General features: G+C 43.6%; 1 protein-coding gene across 1 annotated transcript in view; it reads right to left on the reverse strand.

The window, feature by feature from the left end:
• The window catches only part of wdhd1 (WD repeat and HMG-box DNA binding protein 1), an 87,345-nt gene that overhangs the window by 34,458 nt on the left and 31,546 nt on the right, over window positions 1-21,341 (reverse strand). Inside the window, exons 12-18 of the mRNA XM_084337353.1 lie at window positions 20,479-20,675; window positions 20,008-20,192; window positions 18,385-18,626; window positions 14,632-14,769; window positions 13,901-14,057; window positions 10,791-10,905; window positions 9,807-9,938 (exon numbers count right to left, since the gene is read on the reverse strand). Of these exons, the coding sequence (XP_084193479.1) occupies window positions 9,807-9,938; window positions 10,791-10,905; window positions 13,901-14,057; window positions 14,632-14,769; window positions 18,385-18,626; window positions 20,008-20,192; window positions 20,479-20,675 (1,166 nt within the window). The remainder of the gene's footprint in view (window positions 1-9,806; window positions 9,939-10,790; window positions 10,906-13,900; window positions 14,058-14,631; window positions 14,770-18,384; window positions 18,627-20,007; window positions 20,193-20,478; window positions 20,676-21,341) is intronic.

Here is a 21,341-nt window from a genome sequence, read left to right on the forward strand (position 1 = left end):
AACATGTGTAGAGATGAGAGTCTAACATGTGTAGAGATGAGAGTCTAACGTGTGTAGAGATGTGAGTCTAACGTGTGTAGAGATGAGAGTCTAACATGTGTAGAGATGAGAGTCTAACGTGTGTAGAGATGAGAGTCTAACATGTGTAGAGATGAGAGTCTAACGTGTGTAGAGATGAGAGTCTAACGTGTGTAGAGATGAGAGTCTAACGTGTGTAGAGATGAGAGTCTAACGTGTGTAGAGATGAGAGTCTAACGTGTGTAAAGATGTGAGTCTAACGTGTGTAGAGATGAGAGTCTAACGTGTGTAAAGATGTGAGTCTAACATGTGTAGAGATGAGAGTCTAACGTGTGTAGAGATGAGAGTCTAACATGTGTAGAGATGAGAGTCTAACGTGTGTAGAGATGCGAGTCTAACGTGTGTAGAGATGAGAGTCTAACGTGTGTAGAGATGAGTCTAACGTGTGTAGAGATGAGAGTCTAACGTGTGTAGAGATGAGTCTAACGTGTGTAGAGATGAGAGTCTAACATGTGTAGAGATGAGAGTCTAACATGTGTAGAGATGTGAGTCTAACGTGTGTAGAGATGAGAGTCTAACATGTGTAGAGATGTGAGTCTAACGTGTGTAGAGATGAGAGTCTAACGTGTGTAGAGATGAGTCTAACGTGTGTAGAGATGAGAGTCTAACGTGTGTAGAGATGAGAGTCTAACGTGTGTAGAGATGAGAGTCTAACGTGTGTAGAGATGTGAGTCTAACGTGTGTAGAGATGAGAGTCTAACGTGTGTAAAGATGTGAGTCTAACGTGTGTAGAGATGAGAGTCTAACGTGTGTAGAGATGAGAGTCTAACGTGTGTAGAGATGAGAGTCTAACGTGTGTAGAGATGAGTCTAACGTGTGTAGAGATGAGAGTCTAACGTGTGTAGAGATGAGAGTCTAACGTGTGTAGAGATGAGAGTCTAACGTGTGTAGAGATGAGAGTCTAACGTGTGTAGAGATGAGAGTCTAACATGTGTAGAGATGAGAGTCTAACGTGTGTAGAGATGAGAGTCTAACGTGTGTAGAGATGAGAGTCTAACGTGTGTAGAGATGAGAGTCTAACGTGTGTAAAGATGCGAGTCCAACGCGTGTAGAGATGTGAGTCTAACATGTGTAGAGATGAGAGTCTAACATGTGTAGAGATGAGAGTCTAACATGTGTAGAGATGAGAGTCTAACATGTGTAGAGATGAGAGTCTAACATGTGTAGAGATGAGAGTCTAACGTGTGTAGAGATGAGAGTCTAACGTGTGTAGAGATGAGAGTCTAACATGTGTAGAGATGAGAGTCTAACATGTGTAGAGATGTGAGTCTAACGTGTGTAGAGATGAGAGTCTAACATGTGTAGAGATGAGTCTAACGTGTGTAGAGATGAGTCTAACGTGTGTAGAGATGAGAGTCTAACATGTGTAGAGATGAGAGTCTAACGTGTGTAGAGATGAGAGTCTAACGTGTGTAGAGATGAGAGTCTAACGTGTGTAGAGATGAGAGTCTAACGTGTGTAGAGATGAGAGTCTAACATGTGTAGAGATGAGTCTAACGTGTGTAGAGATGAGTCTAACGTGTGTAGAGATGAGAGTCTAACGTGTGTAGAGATGAGTCTAACATGTGTAGAGATGAGAGTCTAACGCGTGTAGAGATGAGAGTAACGTGTGTAGAGATGTGAGTCTAACGTGTGTAGAGATGAGAGTCTAACGTGTGTAGAGATGTGAGTCTAACGTGTAGAGATGAGTCTAACATGTGTAGAGATGAGAGTCTAACGTGTGTAGAGATGAGAGTCTAACGTGTGTAGAGATGAGTCTAACATGTGTAGAGATGAGAGTAACATGTGTAGAGATGAGAGTCTAACGCGTGTAGAGATGAGAGTAACGTGTGTAGAGATGAGAGTCTAACATGTGTAGAGATGAGTCTAACATGTGTAGAGATGAGAGTCTAACGTGTGTAGAGATGAGTCTAACATGTGTAGAGATGAGAGTCTAACGTGTGTAGAGATGAGAGTCTAACGTGTGTAGAGATGAGAGTCTAACGTGTGTAGAGATGAGAGTCTAACATGTGTAGAGATGTGAGTCTAACGTGTGTAGAGATGAGTCTAACATGTGTAGAGATGAGAGTCTAACGTGTGTAGAGATGTGAGTCTAACGTGTGTAGAGATGAGAGTCTAACGTGTGTAAAGATGTGAGTCTAACGTGTGTAGAGATGAGAGTCTAACATGTGTAGAGATGAGAGTCTAACATGTGTAGAGATGTGAGTCTAACGTGTGTAGAGATGAGAGTCTAACATGTGTAGAGATGAGAGTCTAACATGTGTAGAGATGAGAGTCTAACGTGTGTAGAGATGTGAGTCTAACATGTGTAGAGATGAGTCTAACGTGTGTAGAGATGAGAGTCTAACGTGTGTAGAGATGAGAGTCTAACGTGTGTAGAGATGAGAGTCTAACGTGTGTAGAGATGAGAGTCTAACGTGTGTAGAGATGAGAGTCTAACGTGTGTAGAGATGAGAGTCTAACATGTGTAGAGATGAGAGTCTAACATGTGTAGAGATGAGAGTCTAACATGTGTAGAGATGAGAGTCTAACGTGTGTAGAGATGAGAGTCTAACGTGTGTAGAGATGAGAGTCTAACATGTGTAGAGATGAGAGTCTAACGCGTGTAGAGATGAGAGTCTAACATGTGTAGAGATGAGAGTCTAACGCGTGTAGAGATGAGAGTCCAACGCGTGTAGAGATGAGTCTAACGTGTGTAGAGATGAGAGTCTAACGTGTGTAGAGATGAGAGTCTAACGTGTGTAGAGATGAGTCTAACGTGTGTAGAGATGTGAGTCTAATGTGTGTAGAGATGAGAGTCTAACGTGTGTAGAGATGAGAGTCTAACGTGTAGAGATGAGTCTAACGTGTAGAGATGAGAGTCTAACGTGTAGAGATGAGAGTCTAACATGTGTAGAGATGAGAGTCTAACGTGTGTAGAGATGAGAGTCTAACGTGTAGAGATGAGTCTAACGTGTGTAGAGATGAGTCTAACGTGTGTAGAGATGAGTCTAACATGTGTAGAGATGAGAGTCTAACGTGTGTAGAGATGAGAGTCTAACGTGTAGAGATGAGTCTAACGTGTGTAGAGATGTGAGTCTAACGTGTGTAGAGATGTGAGTCTAACGTGTGTAGAGATGTGAGTCTAACGTGTGTAGAGATGAGAGTCTAACGTGTGTAGAGATGTGAGTCTAACATGTGTAGAGATGTGAGTCTAACGCGTGTAGAGATGAGAGTCTAACGTGTGTAGAGATGAGTCTAACGTGTGTAGAGATGAGAGTCTAACGCGTGTAGAGATGAGTCTAACGTGTGTAGAGATGAGAGTCTAACGTGTGTAGAGATGTGAGTCTAACGTGTGTAGAGATGAGAGTCTAACGTGTGTAGAGATGAGAGTCTAACGTGTGTAGAGATGCGAGTCTAACGTGTGTAGAGATGAGTCTAACGTGTGTAGAGATGAGTCTAACGTGTGTAGAGATGAGAGTCTAACGTGTAGAGATGAGAGTCTAACGTGTGTAGAGATGAGAGTCTAACGTGTGTAGAGATGCGAGTCTAACGTGTGTAGAGATGAGTCTAACGTGTGTAGAGATGAGTCTAACGTGTGTAGAGATGAGTCTAACGTGTGTAGAGATGAGTCTAACGTGTGTAGAGATGAGAGTCTAACGTGTGTAGAGATGAGAGTCTAACGTGTAGAGATGAGAGTCTAACGCGTGTAGAGATGAGAGTCTAACGTGTGTAGAGATGAGAGTCTAACGCGTGTAGAGATGAGAGTCTAACGTGTGTAGAGATGAGAGTCTAACGTGTGTAGAGATGAGAGTCTAACGTGTGTAGAGATGAGAGTCTAACGTGTGTAGAGATGTGAGTCTAACGTGTGTAGAGATGAGAGTCTAACGTGTGTAGAGATGAGTCTAACGTGTGTAGAGATGAGAGTCTAACGTGTGTAGAGATGAGTCTAACATGTGTAGAGATGAGAGTCTAACGTGTGTAGAGATGAGAGTCTAACGTGTGTAGAGATGAGAGTCTAACGTGTGTAGAGATGAGAGTCTAACGTGTAGAGATGAGTCTAACGTGTAGAGATGAGAGTCTAACGTGTAGAGATGAGAGTCTAACATGTGTAGAGATGAGAGTCTAACGTGTGTAGAGATGAGAGTCTAACGTGTAGAGATGAGTCTAACGTGTGTAGAGATGAGTCTAACGTGTGTAGAGATGAGAGTCTAACGTGTGTAGAGATGAGAGTCTAACGTGTGTAGAGATGAGAGTCTAACGTGTGTAGAGATGAGAGTCTAACGTGTGTAGAGATGAGAGTCTAACATGTGTAGAGATGAGAGTCTAACATGTGTAGAGATGAGAGTCTAACGTGTGTAGAGATGAGAGTCTAACATGTGTAGAGATGTGAGTCTAACGTGTGTAGAGATGTGAGTCTAACGTGTGTAGAGATGAGAGTCTAACGTGTGTAGAGATGTGAGTCTAACGTGTGTAGAGATGTGAGTCTAACGTGTGTAGAGATGTGAGTCTAACGTGTGTAGAGATGAGAGTCTAACGTGTGTAGAGATGAGAGTCTAACGTGTGTAGAGATGAGAGTCTAACGTGTGTAGAGATGAGAGTCTAACGTGTGTAGAGATGAGAGTCTAACGTGTGTAGAGATGAGAGTCTAACGTGTGTAGAGATGAGAGTCTAACGTGTGTAGAGATGAGTCTAACGTGTGTAGAGATGTGAGTCTAACATGTGTAGAGATGAGAGTCTAACGTGTGTAGAGATGAGAGTCTAACGTGTGTAGAGATGTGAGTCTAACATGTGTAGAGATGAGAGTCTAACGTGTGTAGAGATGAGAGTCTAACGTGTGTAGAGATGAGAGTCTAACATGTGTAGAGATGAGAGTCTAACGTGTGTAGAGATGAGAGTCTAACGTGTGTAGAGATGAGAGTCTAACGTGTGTAGAGATGAGAGTCTAACGTGTGTAGAGATGAGTCTAACATGTGTAGAGATGAGTCTAACGTGTGTAGAGATGAGAGTCTAACATGTGTAGAGATGAGTCTAACATGTGTAGAGATGAGAGTCTAACGTGTGTAGAGATGAGAGTCTAACGTGTGTAGAGATGAGAGTCTAACGTGTGTAGAGATGAGAGTCCAACGCGTGTAGAGATGAGAGTCTAACGTGTGTAGAGATGAGAGTCTAACGTGTGTAGAGATGAGAGTCTAACGTGTGTAGAGATGAGAGTCTAACGTGTGTAAAGATGAGAGTCTAACATGTGTAGAGATGAGAGTCTAACGTGTGTAGAGATGAGAGTCTAACGTGTGTAGAGATGAGAGTCTAACGTGTGTAGAGATGAGAGTCTAACGTGTGTAGAGATGAGAGTCTAACGTGTGTAGAGATGAGAGTCTAACGTGTGTAGAGATGAGAGTCTAACGTGTGTAGAGATGAGAGTCTAACGTGTGTAAAGATGAGAGTCTAACATGTGTAGAGATGAGAGTCTAACGTGTGTAGAGATGAGAGTCTAACGTGTGTAGAGATGAGAGTCTAACGTGTGTAGAGATGAGAGTCTAACATGTGTAGAGATGAGAGTCTAACATGTGTAGAGATGTGAGTCTAACATGTGTAGAGATGAGAGTCTAACGTGTGTAGAGATGAGAGTCTAACGTGTGTAAAGATGAGAGTCTAACATGTGTAGAGATGAGAGTCTAACGTGTGTAGAGATGAGAGTCTAACGTGTGTAGAGATGAGAGTCTAACGTGTGTAGAGATGAGAGTCTAACGTGTGTAGAGATGAGAGTCTAACATGTGTAGAGATGAGAGTCTAACGTGTGTAAAGATGAGAGTCTAACATGTGTAGAGATGAGAGTCTAACGTGTGTGTAGATGAGTCTAACGCGTGTAGAGATGAGAGTCTAACATGTGTAGAGATGAGAGTCTAACGTGTGTAAAGATGAGAGTCTAACATGTGTAGAGATGAGAGTCTAACGCGTGTAGAGATGAGTCTAACATGTGTAGAGATGAGTCTAACATGTGTAGAGATGAGAGTCTAACGTGTGTAGAGATGAGAGTCTAACATGTGTAGAGATGAGAGTCTAACATGTGTAGAGATGAGAGTCTAACGCGTGTAGAGATGAGTCTAACATGTGTAGAGATGAGTCTAACATGTGTAGAGATGAGAGTCTAACATGTGTAGAGATGAGAGTCTAACGTGTGTAGAGATGAGAGTCTAACATGTGTAGAGATGAGAGTCTAACGTGTGTAAAGATGAGAGTCTAACATGTGTAGAGATGTGAGTCTAACGTGTGTAGAGATGTGAGTCTAACATGTGTAGAGATGAGAGTCTAACGTGTGTAGAGATGAGAGTCTAACGTGTAGAGATGAGAGTCTAACATGTGTAGAGATGAGTCTAACGTGTGTAGAGATGAGTCTAACATGTGTAGAGATGAGTCTAACATGTGTAGAGATGAGAGTCTAACATGTGTAGAGATGAGAGTCTAACATGTGTAGAGATGAGAGTCTAACGTGTGTAGAGATGAGAGTCTAACGTGTGTAGAGATGAGTCTAACATGTGTAGAGATGAGAGTCTAACATGTGTAGAGATGAGAGTCTAACATGTGTAGAGATGAGAGTCTAACGTGTGTAGAGATGAGAGTCTAACGTGTGTAGAGATGAGAGTCTAACGTGTGTAGAGATGTGAGTCTAACGTGTGTAGAGATGAGAGTCTAACGTGTGTAGAGATGAGAGTCTAACGTGTGTAGAGATGAGAGTCTAACGTGTGTAGAGATGAGAGTCTAACGTGTGTAGAGATGAGTCTAACGTGTGTGTAGATGAGTCTAACATGTGTAGAGATGAGAGTCTAACGTGTGTAGAGATGAGAGTCTAACATGTGTAGAGATGAGAGTCTAACGTGTGTAGAGATGAGTCTAACGTGTGTAGAGATGAGAGTCTAACATGTGTAGAGATGAGTCTAACGTGTGTAGAGATGAGAGTCTAACGTGTGTAGAGATGAGTCTAACGTGTGTAGAGATGAGAGTCTAACATGTGTAGAGATGAGTCTAACGTGTGTAGAGATGAGAGTCTAACGTGTGTAGAGATGTGAGTCTAACGTGTGTAGAGATGAGTCTAACATGTGTAGAGATGAGTCTAACGTGTGTAGAGATGAGTCTAACGTGTGTAGAGATGAGTCTAACGTGTGTAGAGATGAGAGTCTAACGTGTGTAGAGATGTGAGTCTAACATGTGTAGAGATGAGTCTAACATGTGTAGAGATGAGTCTAACGTGTGTAGAGATGAGAGTCTAACGTGTGTAGAGATGAGAGTCTAACGTGTGTAGAGATGAGAGTCTAACGTGTGTAGAGATGAGAGTCTAACGTGTGTAGAGATGAGAGTCTAACGTGTGTAGAGATGAGAGTCTAACGTGTGTAGAGATGAGAGTCTAACATGTGTAGAGATGAGAGTCTAACATGTGTAGAGATGAGAGTCTAACGTGTGTAGAGATGAGAGTCTAACATGTGTAGAGATGAGAGTCTAACATGTGTAGAGATGAGAGTCTAACGTGTGTAGAGATGAGAGTCTAACATGTGTAGAGATGAGAGTCTAACGTGTGTAGAGATGAGAGTCTAACATGTGTAGAGATGAGAGTCTAACGTGTGTAGAGATGAGAGTCTAACGTGTGTAGAGATGAGTCTAACGTGTGTAGAGATGAGAGTCTAACGTGTGTAGAGATGAGAGTCTAACGCGTGTAGAGATGAGAGTCTAACGTGTGTAGAGATGAGAGTCTAACATGTGTAGAGATGAGAGTCTAACGTGTGTAGAGATGAGAGTCTAACGTGTGTAGAGATGAGTCTAACGTGTGTAGAGATGAGAGTCTAACGTGTGTAGAGATGAGAGTCTAACGCGTGTAGAGATGAGAGTCTAACGTGTGTAGAGATGTGAGTCTAACGTGTGTAGAGATGAGAGTCTAACGTGTGTAGAGATGAGAGTCTAACGTGTGTAAAGATGCGAGTCTAACGTGTGTAGAGATGAGAGTCTAACGTGTGTAGAGATGAGAGTCTAACGTGTGTAGAGATGAGAGTCTAATGTGTAGAGATTAGAGTCTAACATGTGTAGAGATTAGAGTCTAATGTGTAGAGATTAGAGTCTAACGTGTGTAGAGATGAGAGTCTAACGTGTGTAGAGATGAGAGTCTAACATGTGTAGAGATGAGAGTCTAACATGTGTAGAGATGAGAGTCTAACGTGTGTAGAGATGAGAGTCTAACGTGTGTAGAGATGAGAGTCTAACATGTGTAGAGATGAGAGTCTAACATGTGTAGAGATGAGAGTCTAACATGTGTAGAGATGAGAGTCTAACATGTGTAGAGATGAGAGTCTAACGTGTGTAGAGATGAGAGTCTAACATGTGTAGAGATGTGAGTCTAACATGTGTAGAGATGAGAGTCTAACATGTGTAGAGATGTGAGTCTAACGTGTGTAAAGATGAGTCTAACGTGTGTAGAGATGAGAGTCTAACGTGTGTAGAGATGAGAGTCTAACGTGTGTAGAGATGAGAGTCTAACGTGTGTAGAGATGAGAGTCTAACGTGTGTAGAGATGAGAGTCTAACATGTGTAGAGATGAGAGTCTAACATGTGTAGAGATGAGAGTCTAACGTGTGTAGAGATGTGAGTCTAACATGTGTAGAGATGAGAGTCTAACGTGTGTAGAGATGAGTCTAACGTGTGTAGAGATGAGAGTCTAACGTGTGTAGAGATGAGAGTCTAACGTGTGTAGAGATGAGAGTCTAACGTGTGTAGAGATGAGAGTCTAACGTGTGTAGAGATGAGAGTCTAACGTGTGTAGAGATGAGAGTCTAACGTGTGTAGAGATGAGAGTCTAACGTGTGTAGAGATGAGAGTCTAACGTGTGTAGAGATGAGAGTCTAACGTGTGTAAAGATGAGAGTCTAACGTGTGTAGAGATGAGAGTCTAACGTGTGTAGAGATGAGAGTCTAACGTGTGTAGAGATGAGAGTCTAACGTGTGTAGAGATGAGAGTCTAACGTGTGTAGAGATGAGAGTCTAACGTGTGTAGAGATGAGTCTAACATGTGTAGAGATGAGAGTCTAACATGTGTAGAGATGAGAGTCTAACGTGTGTAGAGATGAGAGTCTAACGTGTGTAGAGATGAGAGTCTAACGTGTGTAGAGATGAGAGTCTAACATGTGTAGAGATGAGAGTCTAACGTGTGTAGAGATGAGAGTCTAACGTGTGTAGAGATGAGAGTCTAACATGTGTAGAGATGTGAGTCTAACGTGTGTAGAGATGAGAGTCTAACGTGTAGAGATGAGAGTCTAACGTGTGTAGAGATGTGTGTAGAGATTAGAGTCTAACGTGTGTAGAGATGTGTGTAGAGATTAGAGGTGTAACAATGCATCGATGCATTGCGATCCTAAGGTGACGATTCAACTGCATCGATTTGAAAATGTTAGAATCGATTAGACATTTATTTTTTAATATAGGTCGATTTTGTATTGACCTATAGTCCATTCATGCTGAGTGAATCAGTTCCCCCTCCAGCCACATTTGTGTATAAACATTTTGGGGGGGAATTAACTGATAGAAAATTCATCGAATCAAATCATGGTCAAATGAAGAGATTTCATGATGATGCATTGAATCGTAATCGAATCGAAGTGGGGTCAAATATTTACACCCCTAGTAGAGATCCATCAGTAGTCAGTAGTAGTAGTCCATCAGTAGTACTGTTTAGCGGCTCTGTCTTTTCCCCACAGTTCTCGTACTCACAGCGAACATCTTCATGAGTAGCTCCTGCTGCTCCTTGTGGGCCTTGCTCTGCGCCTCCTCATCTATCTCGTACCCACTGGACGACAGGAAGCTGTGGTGGTTCTGGAAGAGGAGTGAACGCCAGTACTGCTCCTGGAGGAGGGACACAGAGGGAGGGAGAGGAGGTGGTGAGGGGAAGCGTCCTCTTCAAATTCTCATTTCGGGAAACTACAAAATACCGTACTTTCCGGACTATAAGCCGCGGCTTTTTTCCCCATTTTTTTTACCCTGCGGCTTATATAACGGTGCGGCTTATATGTGACTCGACGTGACCAAACTCGAAAATGTAAACATCTAAATATTGCTTTTTTGACTGCATTGAAAGGTTATTTATCTGTTCCCTTATTTGCTAAACTTAATACAACTTGTAAATGAGTTAATGCTTGTTATTTGTCCGACAGTATTGTGTCCCAAAGCTAATTACATATGGTAATTAAACATTAAAACACCTGCGGCTTATAGTCCAGTGCGGCTTATATATGTACACATCATTCAATTTAGCTGCTGCGGCTTATAGTCAGGTGCGGCTTATAGTGCGAAAAGTACGGTAGGTCCTTTTTTATTTACAGAACGAAATATGACAACAAATCATAATGTGCATCAGGATACAGCAAACCTACCCCAGTGTGTGGGTCTATTTTTTTCTTTTAATTGTCTTCATATCTCATTTTGGATGAGAGGTGTTGGGTGTTGACGGGAGACGGCAAATTATTGTTCAAATGATTGCTCCTCTCCCAGGTGGTGAGGTGGGTCAGACCTGGGTTATTTTAACTCTCCCTTTCTCTGGCTTGGTATCTTTACACGGAAATCAAAGCCAGTTATGACTGCTTTATTATAAAGACAGCTTTAGTTACAGTTATGACTGCTCCGTTATAAATACAGCTTTAGTTAGTTATGACTGCTCCGTTATAAATGCAGCTTTAGTTAGTTAGGAAGCCTTCATACCTCCATCAGTCCCTTCTCGGTGGTGATCTGACACAGGGGCAGGCTGAAGGGCAGGATCCCCACAGCGGGTCTGGGCAGGGTGGGGGGGTATCTGGAGCCTTTACAGGGGATACACCTGAACGAGGAGGACAGACCAGACTTAGGAGAAGACAAGCTCACGAAGAAGGTCAGCGGAGAGCATCACAGAGACCAAGTTACAACAATATTCTGGATGGAAGCAAGAGAGGGGAAAGCAATGTTGAACTTTGGTAGAACCTTTGGTTGTGTAGCTACCTGGCCGGTTGTGTAACTACCTGGCTGGTTGTGTAGCTACCTAGTTGGTTGTGTAGCTACCTAGTTGGTTGTGTAGCTACCTAGTTGGTTGTGTAGCTACCTGGCTGGTTGTGTAGCTACCTAGTTGGTTGTGTAGCTACCTGGTTGGTTGTGTAGCTACCTGGCTGGTTGTGTAGCTACCTGGTTGGTTGTGTCGCTACCTGGTTGGTTGTGTAGCTACCTGGCCGGTTGTGTAGCTACCTAGTTGGTTGTGTAGCTAACTGGCTGCTTGTGTAGCTACCTGGTTGGTTGTGTAGCTACCTGGTTGGTTGTGTAGCTACCTAGTTGGTTGTGTAGCTACCTGGTTGGTTGTGTAGCTACCTAGTTGGTTGTGTAGCTACCTAGTTGGTTGTGTAGCTACCTGGTTGGTTGTGTAGCTACCTGGTTGGTTGTGTAGCTACCTAGTTGGTTGTGTAGCTACCTGGTTGGTTGTGTAGCTAGTACCTAGTTGGTTGTGTAGCTACCTAGTTGGTTGTGTAGCTACCTGGTTGGTTGTGTAGCTACCTAGTTGGTTGTGTAGCTACCTGGTTGGTTGTGTAGCTAGTACCTAGTTGGTTGTGTAGCTACCTAGTTGGTTGTGTAGCTACCTGGTTGGTTGTGTAGCTACCTGGTTGGTTGTGTAGCTACCTGGTTGGTTGTGTAGCTACCTAGTTGGTTGTGTAGCTACCTAGTTGGTTGAGTAGCTACCTGGTTGGTTGTGTAGCTACCTAGTTGGTTGTGTAGCTACCTGGCTGGTTGTGTAGCTACCTGGCCGGTTGTGTAGCTACCTGGCTGGTTGTGTAGCTACCTAGTTGGTTGTGTAGCTACCTGGCTGGTTGTGTAGCTACCTGGCTGGTTGTGTAGCTACCTGGTTGGTTGTGTAGCTACCTGGTTGGTTGTGTAGCTACCTGGCTGGTTGTGTAGCTACCTGGTTGGTTGTGTAGCTACCTGGTTGGTTGTGTAGCTACCTGGTTGGTTGTGTCGCTACCTAGTTGGTTGTGTAGCTACCTGGTTGGTTGTGTAGCTACCTGGTTGGTTGTGTAGCGTGTAGCTACCAGTTGGTTGTGTAGCTACCTGGTTGGTTGTGTAGCTACCTGGTTGGTTGTGTAGCGTGTAGCTACCAGTTGGTTGTGTAGCTACCTGGTTGGTTGTGTAGCTACCTGGTTGGTTGTGTAGCTACCTGGTTGGTTGTGTAGCGTGTAGCTACCAGTTGGTTGTGTAGCTACCTGGTTGGTTGTGTAGCTACCTGGTTGGTTGTGTAGCTACCTGGTTGGTTGTGTAGCTACCTAGTTGGTTGTGTAGCTACCTGGCCGGTTGTGTAGCTACCTGGCCGGTTGTGTAGCTACCTGGCTGGTTGTGTAGCTACCTAGTTGGTTGTGTAGCTACCTGGCTGGTTGTGTAGCTACCTGGCTGGTTGTGTAGCTACCTAGTTGGTTGTGTAGCTACCTGGCTGGTTGTGTAGCTACCTGGCCGGTTGTGTAGCTACCTAGTTGGTTGTGTAGCTACCTGGTTGGTTGTGTAGCTACCTGGCTGGTTGTGTAGCTACCTGGCCGGTTGTGTAGCTACCTAGTTGGTTGTGTAGCTACCTGGCCGGTTGTGTAGCTACCTGGTTGGTTGTGTAGCTACCTGGTTGGTTGTGTAGCTACCTGGTTGGTTGTGTAGCTACCTGGCTGGTTGTGTAGCTACCTGGCTGGTTGTGTAGCTACCTGGCCGGTTGTGTAGCTACCTAGTTGGTTGTGTAGCTACCTAGTTGGTTGTGTAGCTACCTAGTTGGTTGTGTAGCTACCTAGTTGGTTGTGTAGCTACCTGGCTGGTTGTGTAGCTACCTAGTTGGTTGTGTAGCTACCTGGTTGGTTGTGTAGCTACCTGGCTGGTTGTGTAGCTACCAGGTTGGTTGTGTAGCTACCTGGCTGGTTGTGTAGCTACCTGGCCGGTTGTGTAGCTACCTAGTTGGTTGTGTAGCTACCTGGTTGGTTGTGTAGCTACCTAGTTGGTTGTGTAGCTACCTGGTTGGTTGTGTAGCTACCTGGTTGGTTGTGTAGCTACCTGGTTGGTTGTGTAGCTACCTGGTTGGTTGTGTAGCTACCTAGTTGGTTGTGTAGCTACCTGGTTGGTTGTGTAGCTACCTAGTTGGTTGTGTAGCTACCTGGTTGGTTGTGTAGCTAGTACCTAGTTGGTTGTGTAGCTACCTAGTTGGTTGTGTAGCTACCTGGTTGGTTGTGTAGCTACCTGGCTGATTGTGTAGCTACCTGGTTGGTTGTGTAGCTACCTGGTTGGTTGTGTAGCTACCTGGTTGGTTGTGTAGCTACCTGATTGGTTGTGTAGCTACCGGGTTGGTTGTGTAGCTACCTGATTGGTTGAGTAGCTACCGGGTTGGTTGTGTAGCTACCTGGTTGGTTGTGTAGCTACCTAGTTGGTTGTGTAGCTACCTGGTTGGTTGTGTAGCTACCTAGTTGGTTGTGTAGCTACCTAGTTGGTTGTGTAGCTACCTAGTTGGTTGTGTAGCTACCAGGCCGGTTGTGTAGCTACCTAGTTGGTTGTGTAGCTACCAGGCCGGTTGTGTAGCTACCTGATTGGTTGTGTAGCTACCTAGTTGGTTGTGTAGCTACCTAGTTGGTTGTGTAGCTACCTAGTTGGTTGTGTAGCTACCTAGTTGGTTGTGTAGCTACCTAGTTGGTTGAGTAGCTACCTAGTTGGTTGTGTAGCTACCAGGCCGGTTGTGTATATAGACTTGTATCACGGCTAGGTATCTAAACAACCCAATGTTTAAACTAAAGTTAAACGCAGCTTTAAGCGGGCGACAGGCGAAGAGCCTTTACCTGAGCTGCTGTGGGTTCTCGTGTATTCCAACCACCCAGTAGTGGTCAGACTTGCTCTTACAGGTGTCCCTGGTGTTGCACACGGGTGTCCAGGTGTTCCCCAGGGAACGGTTCAGCATGTGCATCACCCCGTCGGAGTCGCTGTAGGAGGGGGTGCCTGGAAAACAACATGGTCTGGCTGTGAACTCACACATCCTAATCCAAAGTAACTACGGTGGGAGTGAGAGGTTTTGATTTGATTTGATTTTATTAGGGATCCCCATTAGCTGGTGCGATAGCAACCAGCTAGTCTTCCTGGGGTCCACACACAAAAAAACACAAAAACAATCACCATTGCAAAAAAACAAAATTATTAAAAGTCAGTACACACAATGCATAATGAACCTACTGTAACAATTAATATAGCTAAAATTACATTAGTGTAAAACAAAAACAAAAAACCACTTTACAGTGTTAAAAACAATTTAAAAACAATTTAAGATTCTTTTTAAAAGTGAATCTACTGTAAATGCAGCAGAGGTGTGATGTAGGAGTGAGGTGTGGTGTAGGTAGGAGTGAGAGGGGTGCTATAGGTAGGAGTGAGATGTCTGTCACTTGTGTTCATTTTGTTGCATGTTTTGCTAAACTTTGCACCAGGACAGAAAAACAGAGTGGCTGGTGGATTCATGAATTCGGGGTGGTGGGGGGTGGATTCATGAATTCAGGGTGGGGGGGGTGGGGGGGGTACTCACCCTCAGCAGTGAAGCCCAGCCAGGATAGGTGGGATTTGCGAGAGAGGGGGAGGGGCTCGCCGTGGATGACCTGTCGCTTCCTTCTGCTCAACTGGAGCAGCTGGACACCCAGGGCCTGCTCCCCGTCAAAGCCTGTAGCTGGAAACACAGAAGGACAAGTAAGTGTAAGTGTAAGTGTGTGTGCGTGTGTGTACATGCATGCAACATCCTGTCAGACGCTGTACATGAGAACACAATGATTTATGTTTATTTAGCCCATTAGTCGCTGCCTTTAGAAACAACGATTCTTCCTAGGGTCCACACAAAAGAAAAAATATATAAAATATAACCATCACACGTACATTCACAGTTACAATTATCAATAGAAACTATTGAAATTAAAGAAATATATAGTTCTTATATAATATCACATCATATAGTCCGAAGTTATTTCTTTCTGAATAATTGCCGTTCTTAATTTCTTTTTAAAACTGATCTCACTTGTAATCTGGGTTAAATATAGTGGTAGTCTGTTCCAGTTTGACACAGCTCTCTATACATTAAAGTTTTCTTTAACACTTTGAGTGCCAACGACGCTATAAGTCGTTAGTTCATGCCGACCGTTGAATGCCAGCGACGACGTATAGTGTTTGTTTGTCATTTTATTTAATTTATTAGCGATTTGAATTCATATTTCATCAATCTAGTCTCACGTTAGTGCTGCAACCTCTCTCTGAGCTCCATTGGGAAAATACCGCCCCTATCGTCTCTCCCTGTTGTACTGCACCCCATTGGATTAGACTGATGGGGGGGAATCCAGTTTCCTCATTTTACTTATCCGGCAAGCCATCCGAAGAGATCCAAGTCTTCGCCGACCCTCAGAACAGCGTGGAATCGGTATTTCCAGTACCCAGCGCTGAATCAATAAACACAATCGATATTTGGAATGGCGATCAGGAATTGGAATAATCTTTTTAGAGAACATCTGATCTGAGGTAAGGAATCTATTTTACCAGTCTTAGGATAATCGGATCTGTTTTCACAGAGATATCAGCGTGTGCCATATGTGTGTGTGTGTGTGTGTATGTGCTGATCAGGAAATGAGAGAATAGATTTTTCAGCTCGCTTCTCTAGCGTGCATAAGTACACATATACTATCGATAATCTAGCGTTTATTTGAAAACGATTCATAAATAGGCAGAAAAATTACAACGTTTTTTGTGTATTCCAGAATATTCCAGTAAAGGCCGCTTATCACAGAATCTTTATATTTTCCTGAAACTTTCAAGAAAACAAGGGTTTTTCAAAATGGTATAAAACGGAAATGAACCGATTAAAAAACAATCCGTTTCGACAATGTTGACTGCAAACAAGTCATTGATAAGCGACGGCCAGATTAGACACATAGTTTATGCGTTCAAAACGCTATCATTGAAGTGGGTGCTGGCATTCAACCATGTTCTGGGGCACCAAGCTCCGGCATTGAAAGTGTTAAAGGGCTGGTTTTAGGTCAGGGTAAACATTGTGAAGCGATGATGATAATGATGATTTGATCTCCAAGCCACGTGTAAGTGAGGTCAAGTGTATATGTGAACATTTGTAAAAGTAAATGTATGTGAAAACTATATCCTTAACCCTTTCACTGCCACACTACAGAAGGTTAACGTGGCAGTGAAAGGGTTACACCGAAGTAACACCGAAATCAAACCAAGTAACTTCAACAAAGTTTTTAGGGATCCTAGTTGATGATAAACTCAATTGGAAAAAAACACATTGATCATGTTTGTAAAAAAGCAATGAAGTCAGTAGGTATAATTAGGAAGGTGTGTTCATTGATAAATATAAGTAGTTTTTTAATCCTGTATTATAGTCTTATCTTTCCTTACATATCTTATTGTAACATAATATGGGCTAGCACTCATTCATCTCATCTTCAAAAAAATGTTTTACTTCAAAAAAGATTTGTTAGACTGGCAACCCTCTCAGATCGATTTGAACCATCTGCTCCTCTTTTCAAGAAACTAAACATTCTGACTGTGTACAAATGCATTCATGATCACAATCTACCAAATGGTTTTAATAGTTTTTTTCTTCTTTTAATTCAGATGTTCATTCATATGCTACACGTCAGTCCAGGGACCTGCATATACCTTATTGTGGTACTTCACTTAGGCAGTTCTCAGTGAGGTATAGAGGGTCCAATCTTTGGAATGCAGCTGATCCTATGCTGAGGAAATCTCCATCTATGCTTATTTTTAAAGCAAACTACAAAAAAATTATCATATCCAAAAAGTAGTAGATAGATAAATAGGTCATACATGTAGGTATGCATTTGGTTATGTGGGTGGGTAGGTTTGTAGGCAGGTGGGTGGGTTGTTATATATTATTATGTACGCCGTATACAGTATATGCATGTATGTACTGTGTGTATGTATGTTTGTATTAACACGAATCTTTTGAATGTATTCTGGTATTTTATAATATGCATATTTTTTTATTTTTGTATGTTTGATTTTATAAAACAGGGGAAGTTCTTGATAAGCCTCTAGGCTTCTAACTTCTCCTTCACAATCGTTATAACTTATTATGTATTGTTTTTACTTCTGTTTAACTGTGTTAATAAACAAACAAAAACAAACAAAGTGAAAGGGTTAACCTTCTGTGTGTTGTCACAGTGAAAGGGTTAACCGTTTGGTAGTGCGGCAGTGAAAGGGTTAACGGTGAAGCTACAGTTTGCGCAGTACGTATAGGTAAATGTCTACTAAGAGCTTATTATCTGCGGCTGGGGTTGAAGACATTACACACCACTAATCAGGAGTGTCTGTATGTTCACCAATCCTAGTGACGGTGAACCTGACAAGGATTTACACCTCCACTGAGCTACACACAGCATAGTTTCAGGTGTGTGTACTGAATGAATGATCAATACATTTATATAGCGCTTTTCTAGACACTCAAAGCGCTCCCCACAATGTAGAGTGGAAAATTGCCTCCTTCACCACCACTGGTAGCACCCAACCTTGGGCTACGCAGGCTCAATGGCTGCCATACACTGGCACCAGGCACACATCACACTACACAATGGCTGAACGGCTCAGGAGACGGGGATTGATGTCAGTCAATTAAGGGGAAGAGATGATTAGGTGGCCTTGATGTCAGAGACCTGATTGGGAATTTGGCCAGGAACGTCGGGGAGTCCTGGGTTCTTTAAAGACCAAATTCAGTCAGGACCTCGGTTTAGCGTCTCGCAGCTGTACGGTGCCCCTATCACCGTAACAGGGGCATTGTTACTGACTAGGGGTGGGGTGTAACGATTCAACCTCACAACGATTCGATTATGATTCTTCAGGCAACGATTCAATGCATCATGAAATGTCTTCATTTGACCACGATTTCTTCTATCAGTTAAAATTTTGAATACACAAATGTGGCTGGGGGAACTGATTCACTCAGCATGAATGGACTATAGATCAATAAAAACAATACACAAAAAAAAAGATAAAAAAAAAAAATTAAAACATTTTTATTTATTTCGATTATAATCGTTTCTAACATATTCAAATCGATGCATCGAATCGAACACATTAGAAATCGATGCATTTCGCTTAATCGATGCATCGTTACACCCCTATTACTGACAAGTCCAGAGGACAGAGTGCCCGCTGCTGGACAACAACACCACCACTTTCCGACAACGACCTTGACCGGGGCTCGAACCGGTGATCCTGAGTCCGGAGCTCTACTCATGTAGCCACGCTGCCGTACTGTACTCACCTCGGTGGTAGACGATGAGCAGCTGGTCCCCGTGGCCGGCCATGCAGACCACAGGCCCCGGCAGACGGAACAGCTCTCTCTGAACTCCCCCGACAGTGAAGAGCCTGAGCATGTGGCTGCTGGTGGCCACAGCCGCCCAGCCCTGGCCCAGACACAGCGCCCGCACGTCCTCCCCCTGAGGCAGGTCCACCATCCACTCCTTGTTGGTGTCCCACGAGGAGAAGTGGAGACACTGCAGCTTACTGTGAGGAGGAAGACGGGGGTCAGAGGAGCGTCTAAAGGAAGTCTCAGGGGCCATGTGCAAAAGGAAGTCATTATTGGAGTTACCAGTCATCATTTGATTACGTTTTTATTTCTAAGATAAGATAAGATGATCCTTTATTAATTCCCTTGGGGAAATTCAGGTGTCAAAGCAAAGCAACATGGGGGGGGGGGGGGGGGGGGGGGTACAGAGCTTCACAGTCCGATAGTATATTATAAAAATTTATTACATGGCGTTTTCACATTCGCCGAAATGCTTGCTTGTGATTAGTCAATAGCGCTCGTCAGAACCTCTGCCGAACAATAATGACCGCTGTGCGCAGCTGTTCGCAATCAAGGTCACTGACACACTGCATCAGTGCAGCCAATCAGACACACCTGCTGGCTGCACTGACAGCGGAGTGTGTGTGACGATGACAGCGGAGCCAGAACAGAACTGCGTCTGCATTTGATCTCGTCTTGTCGATGTAAAATGAATTGGGTATATTGTTAGTAAGTTGTAATAAGCAGGATAATGTATAGCTATACTCGGTCATTGTCGCAAAATAATTGACCTTCACGGACGTTTAAAACCTTTGCGACAATGACCTCGCTATACATGATCCCTTACATAATATATATTATTTTTATGCTAACACTATTTTGGAAGTTCTAGCGTCAAGAACGTAAGTAGCCTACTTTGTTTTAGCACTTTATTGTAAATAATCCCTCAGGGTAAAACGTTATTGAATAGAGAAAAAAGCATCATCTGAGAGTTTAATCCCTTTTATTGTATTTTCTGTGATCTTGTGTACTGTACTGCTATTTGGAATTATTTTTATATGCAGGAATATTGGAATATATTTTTAAATGTATGCTACTATAATGTCATGTATGTATGTACTGTTTTTGTTGTGTGTGGACCCCAGGAAGACTAGTTGTTGCTGCGGTGATGACTAATGGGGATCCGTAATAAAGATAAAGATCGTGCAGGTCCCGTTTCATATAATTCATTTGATCTCCGAGAGATGGCCCCTTCTCAACGCACTGAGAGAGAGAGGGTGTGTGTGTGTTCGCCACACTATGAGGCTATGCTAAATTACAGGTAATCTCTCAGTGTTGTGTGTGGGTTGAACGAACACCCGGCCCTTTGCAAAAATTATATTTTGGGAAGGGGTGAACTTGAGTTTTGAATGAAATTCTGCACGCAAAAAAAAAAGTTCTGCACGTGTGTTCGTTAGCGTTTAATTGTACCGTTGCAATCGTTCGGTACACAGCCGTACTGAACCGAAGGTCCAGTACCGAAACGGTTCAGTACGGATATGTGTACCGTTACATCCCTAATGTCAGGGTTGTGGTTTAGAACGCGAGAAGTGGTCGTACCTGGCGAGCTCGTCTGTGCTGGGGCAGGCCAGCAGCACGGCCTCCTGGGACATGTCGGCCATGGTGTGTCCTAGGGAGTTGGTGAGGTGCATAGCGTGATGCACAGCTGTGTCGTGGAACTCAACATCAATGGCGTTGTCCTGCTCGTCATTGTAGCCGCGCACGATACCCACCGAGTTCCACATCTAGTACAAACACAGCAAGGAAGACTGTTATTTTCTCTTTATTGTCCCATCAGCTGGGACATTTGTATTGGGCTTACACCAACACTGCAGCCACAGGAGTACTATTCACCAAACTACTGTAACTTTCAGATGTCAAATAAATAACCGATTTCTAACAGCGCTACAGGATTCAAAACACTGACCTTCATGTTTCTAGTGGTAGAAAGTAACTGCTCTCCACAACATTCTACGAATGTAGGGCATACAGATGACCCCTACAAATTGTTATTGGACCATCCCGTCTTACCATGAACCGGTGCATGAGGTGTGCAGGGGTGGAGCCAGGCTGGAAGGCCTTCTGGGGCGGCGTGGGCATGGGCCCCTCGTAGACGGGACGCAGGGGTACCACCGGGGCAGCAGGGGGCACTATGGTACTGCCCGCATCATCATCATCATCATCATCACCGCCGTATTTCTTCAGCCCCAGCTTCAGCGAACCGGTGTCTGAAGCAGGAAACGCATAAATAAAAGGTTTACTACTGGAGGGGGGGGGGGGGGGGGGCTGTAGTTATCAAGCATCTTTAAAAAGTGTTGATTCAAGACCAGATTGGGTCATATGTCATAGTATTATGGAAATCTGATCACTGATCCTAGGTCAGTACTTCTTGCCTTTAATATTCACGCGTCCGGGTCGTTGTAAACAGCGACTCCTACAGTTCGGTCGGGGCGCCTGCTAAGCACGGATAGGATCTAAGTGGGATAGTGTGATCCTTCCACACGCTACACCCTCTCAGTGAGAATCCGCGCTGCCAGGTGAAAAGAAGTGGTTGATTGGCTGGACGTGTGTCGGAGGAAGCACGTGATAGCCTCCACTCTCCCAGACCGACTGTGGGGGGTAAGTGCGCAGCGACCAGGAAGGGGATTGGGAATTGGCATAACGACTAACATTGGGATGGGAGAAAATCGGAGGAAAAAAGGAGGGGGAAAAAGATCAAAAAAAAAGAAAAAAAAATAAGTAACATCCAACCTACATTCCACAAATACAGTCCAAAGATCTCAAGTGTCACAATCAGATTCAATATTTCACACTTTCTTACAGTTAAAAGCCATCAGATCGTCATGAGGTCATAGACAGAGGAGGAACAAAGACCTTATCTAGAGTTATGATAG

Source organism: Notolepis coatsorum (assembly GCF_963971535.1).
Source record: "Notolepis coatsorum genome assembly, chromosome: 20".
Taxonomy (NCBI): Eukaryota; Metazoa; Chordata; class Actinopteri; order Aulopiformes; family Paralepididae; genus Notolepis; species Notolepis coatsorum.